General features: G+C 40.3%; 1 protein-coding gene across 1 annotated transcript in view; it reads left to right on the top strand.

Annotated features, from left to right (window-relative positions):
- The first annotated feature begins 865 nt into the window (after positions 1 to 865).
- The window catches only part of LOC104960746 (uncharacterized), a 7,206-nt gene continuing 1,183 nt past the window's right edge, over positions 866 to 6,888 (top strand). Inside the window, exons 1-4 of the mRNA XM_010788903.1 lie at positions 866 to 972; positions 1,246 to 1,300; positions 1,422 to 1,594; positions 2,838 to 3,360. Of these exons, the coding sequence (XP_010787205.1) occupies positions 1,436 to 1,594; positions 2,838 to 3,360 (682 nt within the window). The 5' untranslated portion in view covers positions 866 to 972; positions 1,246 to 1,300; positions 1,422 to 1,435. The remainder of the gene's footprint in view (positions 973 to 1,245; positions 1,301 to 1,421; positions 1,595 to 2,837; positions 3,361 to 6,888) is intronic.

Genomic DNA, 6,888 nt, shown 5'->3' with positions numbered 1-6,888 from the left:
CACACACACACACACACACACACACACATACACTGTGAAGCAAACGATGGAATCAACAAACTGACTTACTACCTGGGATCCCGCCCAGAAGGGAAACCGACCAATGGAACACTGCCAACTCACTGTCTAGCTCGCTCAGAAGTGAACTCTGTGTATAAATGTTGTGATCATTTTGAAGATCGGCGCTCTTGTTTTTGACTTGCCGTTCCTGAGACCTGTCTCACACGGGGTTAGAATCTGAGCCCGGAGTACTCTGCAGAGTGCTTCGTGATTAGGAGATTGGGTAGTGTATTTGTATGTTTTACCATTAAAGCAGATTATTGTTTAACTTGTATTCTGGTGTTTCTTAATCCCTCCCTTTACGAATTTACCCAGCTTACCAAACGACACGCGGAGACGAGGTTGGTTTTAAACATCCTCAAAATCTCCAACAAGTCCCGGCCCTAAATATTACATTACATGTCATTTGTTAGATGCTTTTATCCAAAGCGACTTACATACATTCAGTACTGTGGACAATCCCCACAGGAGCAATTTGGGGTGAAGTGTCTCAGGGACACAACGACATGCTGACTGCAGTGGGACTCAAACTTGTTACCCCCTGATTCGAAGTCCAGCACTCCATCCACTGAGCCACAGCCGCCTCCTCGTTAATGTTAATATAACAATAAGCAATATCATTTTGGATGAAGGTATTTTAATGCCAAACCCTCTTTGATTAAATATGCAATGCAGGGGGCTATTAGCATCCAAAAGTGTTAAAGAAATGGTTCCTACAGTGGAGAAAAATCTCTGATAAGGGGATTTATTTAGTTGTGTCACGGCATCTTCACCTTGCTCTAACGCAGACATAATGCACATTGTTCTGTATTTGCTGTCTCTCAAACCAGTGTGTTGTTGTTTCTCCTCCAGGAAGGCGGACTCATCAAGAGAGCGGTCACAAACGGAAACACGACTGTTGAAGCCATCAAGGCAAGTTCCTCTCCAACATTAGATTTAATGACAATGATTCCTACTCGGCTCAAAACCCCAAACGTTTACATTTTGTATACATTTTGAAAACCTCATAGATGATACAGGTTTTTTTTTTTATTCTTCTTGCTAATGAAACATTTTTATTTAATTTTATTCAACTGTCAGAAAACCTAATTTATCCCCTGGTAAAAAATATGATACCCATATTGTCCACAACCCATTGTATCTGTTTTAATTGTACCTATATTGTATTGTTTTTCTCCCACTCAGGTATCCATTGCTCATGTAGGAAACGGTTTGAATCCTCTGAGTGGCTGCGCACCAGGTGGGAATTCTGGATTTGACTTGATCAGAATGAATGTTTTCCTCTGTCAAAATTTTGAAATAATGGTACAAAATCAATTACAAGTAAGATCTAATTAAATGCCCCTCTTTCTTCTCTTCAGTCAGTTTTCCCAGCATGCCTCAGTCCTCCGTCCCCTCCCGAGCTCCCAGCTTCAGACAACCTGCGGTCGCCTCATTTCCTGAAATGCTCAACAACCTAGAGGACACAGAGCTGATGGGAGACGACCTGGACAGCCTGCTCGACGACTTCCCTGAGGTGCAGGCCCCGACTGAGGTAAAACCTGATTCTGCTGCAATGGGATGTACTAATAATCAAAATGTTATCGAAATCACAATATGGAATAGTGCAGAAAACAACTTCATCAGCAGGCTATCCGAAAATGACCGAATGACACTCTGGCGGAAAGTTAAAGCTTTTTCTAAAAGTTGTAACTGTTGGAAAGATATTCACAAATGCTTCCAGATTTGCTTTTTATTTGTGGAATTTTTTATAATGTATGTAAGTGAGCTTGAAAAGACAGACACAATATAAAAACAATATGACTTTACTGTTAAACAGCCTTAAAAACCATGAAAAGACAACACTCAAGATGCCCTAGATATTAGGCCGTGTCTAGTCTCATGTCACTATCGATAGAACATGAACGCCATAATACATCAAAACCTTCAAATGCGAAAGGTCAATCATGGACAAAGAGGCCCAAAGACCCTGATAGTGTGATGTAACCCTGCCTTTGTTAGCCCTACATATCTAAATAACACGTATGCACATACTGTTGGAGCATCTAAGGCAGGGGTGTCAAACTCAATTTCATCGCGGGCTACATTCGCATAATGGTTGCACTCAAAGGGCCGGTTGTAAATATATAATATATATATATAAAATAATGTATTATATTACATTATTGCCTCTGAATTGGATTATTATCGGATAGGATAATAACTTAGTAATTAACTACGTCTGAAAGCAGAAGTCTCGGGCAAATAATTGCAAGTCTCTCCAGTGCGCATGTCACAAAACGAGATGCATTGTGGGACATGCAGTTTATGGGCATCCTGCTTCTGTAAAGTGGCATGTAACCGTATAATAAACGTATTATATTCTTTGCAAGCTCTTGCAGGGCCACATAAAATGAAGTCGCGGGCCGGATTTGGCCCCCGGGCCTTGAGTTTGAGACCCCTGATCTAAGGAGATAAAATGTGTATACGATTGTATAGATGTGTGTGTGCAAGTACGTATTGTATGTATGTATGTATGTATCATATTTTCTACAACATAGTAAGCATTTATCTTTACCCAGGATGACCCTGTCTGCTTTCATATTGTTTGTCTGGTCATTATTGTAACAAAAATGAAAAACAATAAAACATTTTTTATTTATTTTTTTTAAACCTTCAAATGCGACCTCCAAATCGAGCCATTGGGGCACTTTGTTCATAGTTCTTTACATCAATCTGCCCATTCCCCTTTGTTTTCACCCATCATGACTCCAGTTTCATTCTTCCATGTTTTACAGACCCTCACCCAGGCAGTATTCCCAGCCCTCCCTTTCATCCTTCCCCCTCCGACCCCTCAGCTTCCCCCGGCCTTCTTCAGCTCCTCCGTCAGCGAGCTCAACTCCCTGGACTCCTTCTGCGGGGTCATCAGCACCAACACTGGGGCCCTGGACGCCCTGGACGCCCTGGATCATCCAGACTTGACCTTTGGGATTAGCATTTCTCCAGAGTTGCCGTTGCCCTCCGCGGCGCTGGATGGTCTGGATGATCTGGATTGCCTGGATGACTTATTGGATAACGTTGCTGCTGGGAATGAGTCCATCTGTAAAGTGGAGGCAGGGGAGAAGTCTCTGGACGATCTGCTGGATGAACTGGATCCTCCGGAGTCCGTTTGTGTTTCAGGAGGTCAGCGTGCCGTGGAGGATCTCGACTCTCTGGATGTCTTGGATTCTTTTCCCTCGGGTGAAGGTGTTACGCCCATTTTTCCACCAGTCTCCTTCGGGGCGGCAGGCCTGGACACGCTCTCCGATTTCCGCTCCACCGGTGATTATGATTAACTTGTTGTTTTTATTGGCAAACACCTGGGGCCTCATTTATAAACGGTGCGTACGCTCAAAACATGGCGTACGCCAGTTTCTAAGCAATGTTAGCGATTTTATAAAAAACAAACTTGACGGGAAAATGTGCGGTCCTAAACGCAAACTCTGACCCATGCGTACGCACTACGCACAAAACGGGAGAACTGCGACACCGGAAGAATGGAGAGAAATATGTGGAAATAATACCATAAATATAATGTTACCTCTCATTTATCATATATGAAGAATTCATTTTTCAAACATTGATCAAAGCCAATCTTAAAAAGATTTAACAAACGCCTGTTTGAGACTCCTCAGTGCACACAAAAACATAAATTGGAGAAATAAATAAATACGGATATGTTATTTAAAACCACCTCGAATATGTTGTGTTAATGTTATGACATGTTTTCTCATAAATGATGCGGTAAGCAGGAGGACAGAATTACGTCTAAACTGACGCCGTTTTGCATTTCTATAGGTTGTATACGAGCATGGTTTTATATACTAACACGTTTAATCATGTTTTATGCCGTTTGCTAAGACTTGATAAGTCGCTCATAAAACACAGGAGGTATGGAAACTAAGAACACCATATGTGGTCAATTGTACAGCTAATATAACGCAACACATTAGTTGTATTTCCTTTAACTGGTGGATATAGAGTTGCTGCAGAGACGATGCACACTGCTGATCGACAGCTGGGACAAAAACCACCAACTACGAAAACATAATTCAGATCCAGTCGTCATGACTCCACTCCGGAGGGATTCCCCGATCATTTCTTAGAGTTTATCATCAAGGGGGTGTCTCCTTTCCCCGGTACAAACACACTGCCTGAGGAAGGCTATGTGTATTTTTTTTGTCATTAACCTTTTTTGGACCACTTATTTATTTATTTTGGTGATGATCCGACCTCCATGCTACTACTCTGGTTCAAACTGCATCCACCAAACAATATGATTTATCTCGACCTCCCCACAATAACCAAAATCTGACACGGTGTGAGATGTTTTTTGTTAGCTGTTCTGTCGTCATTTCCTGCTACCTTCTTCATAAAGTCAGTCAAAATGAATGAATGGGCGTTTCTTTGACTATTTATAGGCAAATATGGGCGTTACATGAAGCCCGCAAAAGCTGCACCGCGTTTCGAGTCGATTGTGATTAATAAAGGGAAACCGGCGTAGGAAGTGCTGTACACACCTTCCTCACCGGTACGCAATGTTTAGTAAATCGGAAAATGTCTGTAACTATTTTTTGGATTTCTACTACGTAAGCAACCTTCCCACGTGAATCCTACGCACGGCGTTATAAATTAGGCCCCAGCTGTTTACTTTGGGTCTGCAGCTCTGCAAAATGTTGATACAAACTTAGTTTTTGGTTGGGTTGTACAAAAAGCTCTTAAGTTATGTCGTGTGATGATAAGAAACAAGTATTACATTTACATCAAGATGTGGAAACATAGCAACCTTTGCCAAATTCTTACAAAAAACAGTGTCAGCCCGGGTAAAAGTGTCAATCATTCAGTTAATAGAAGTTTTACCTAGATACCACTACTACCCATGAAGGTTGCATTCAAATGTTATCGTACACTTTAGGGACGTTTTTCCTTCTAGCCTCTAAAGAAAACACTGATATGGCTCGCATGAATTCTCCCACACTCATTTTTCGATGAAAGTCCACATTCTGTTAATGAAAGAAAAACCCTGCCAGCCCCCACAAAGAATACGAAATATTCGGAAGAAGCTATGCCTCAGTAAACACCACGGAAGACGAGTCACGGTAACCATAACCAGTGGCGGGTGGCCAATAGGGGGCGATAGGGCGCCGCCCTCCCTAAACCACACACAACGCACGTTCACCACCTTACACACAAGTACTAGTCAAGTCTAAGATCACGTATGGTGAAAGAAACATAAAAAGAAATTTAACAACTGAAAAACATGTTTCGCAAAGTCCTATGGAACCAAATCGCAAGTCTTCCGCGATCTGTCCGTTGTCGTACTATAGCAATCACAGTTACAAAAGAACGACGGGTGGATCTATTACTTAATAACAGCACACATGAAATTTACCAATACCTACTTGTTAACAATCACAGAAGTTTTTATTTTACTCCAAGATAACGGGTTTTAAACACAAAATTCAAAAGGTTGTATTCCGTCATTACTCAATTCTAATTCGTTATTCCAACTCCCTTATACTATTTGCGAACTCTCTGTTTTAGGACACCAGTGATGGGCTTTGTACCGCTCCAGTAGGCTTGTCCTCAGTGATGGCCCTTTGTGACCTACACAACATTTTATTTCAATAACTCAATCTTAGTTTACTACTACTATGACCTAACCAAATTACATACAAGTTAAAGTCTGTAATAGTTCGAGACGTTAAGTTGAATACTAGTCAAATACGTAAAATGTTTCTTTCTAACGTAATGCTAAAAATACTATAACATATTTTAACTTGAAAACTTAACTAATTTTAAGTAAAAATAACTAAATAACAACTTTAGAAGATTACTTTATAAACAATTTTATGATAAATCTCTTCCCTTCCATTTGTTAAGAATTGTCCAATATATTATGGAAAAAAAAATGATGGTCAACATACATGATCAAAGCCATCACGGTAAAAACCCTCTCCTTCTTGTAATATGTCGGACTTTTATGTTATATTGTACATGCCAAGAAATGATCTATTACACATTAAATCTATACCCTGTTTAATAATACCTTTTCAAAACCCTTTTTTTGTATGTTTACAGTTTTTAAAGGTTGGAAATATACCAAGGGTTAAGCCATCTACGGCCGTCTATAATATATCATATATATAGTATTATAATGTCCTTGGTTTCATATTAGTCATATTAGTTGTCATTATGTTTTTCGACTTCTACATTGTTTGACTTAAAGAATAAGAATTTTAGTTACACCACATGTAGAAACTGCAACGGAAATTTTTGCCACCGCCAGAAGTCCACGAGGAGGTCCGTCACACGTCCCTCCTTGATTAGGTGGGTTAGGGGACCTTTCACGGTCCCACAATGACTTCTCAGAGCAGTACGGGTGCGTTTCGGTTGAGTTTTCGGGGTGTTTTGTATAAAACCGTTTATTTATACTGACAAAATAGGTGGAGGAGTAACACAAAGGAGTGGCGTTAGGACACCGGCAGCAGGCCATTTTATAGCCGGGAGCAGCATAATCAAAACTCCTGCGACTAACCGAAGTAAAATAGTGTGGTGCAAGTAATAGAACTTAGCGTTAACCAATGGACGAGTCTCTGGGCGGAGGACAACCTCGCTAAAGAGGTAGCGGCGTCTTGACTGGAAGTCAGTGTGTCACACATGATCCTATTCGTATAGAAATTAAATTAAATATTAATAAAACTTTAGATAAAATGTGTATAAAGACCCACAAAATTTGTGTGTTTACACCCTGTTAATATATAATTAATAATAATAATATCAAATTATTATTATTATAATTATTATTTA

Source organism: Notothenia coriiceps, unplaced genomic scaffold (genome assembly GCF_000735185.1).
Source record: "Notothenia coriiceps isolate Sejong01 unplaced genomic scaffold, NC01 NC01_scaffold00032333, whole genome shotgun sequence".
NCBI classification, from domain to species: domain Eukaryota; kingdom Metazoa; phylum Chordata; class Actinopteri; order Perciformes; family Nototheniidae; genus Notothenia; species Notothenia coriiceps.
This window is presented reverse-complemented; position numbering and strand designations above follow the sequence as displayed.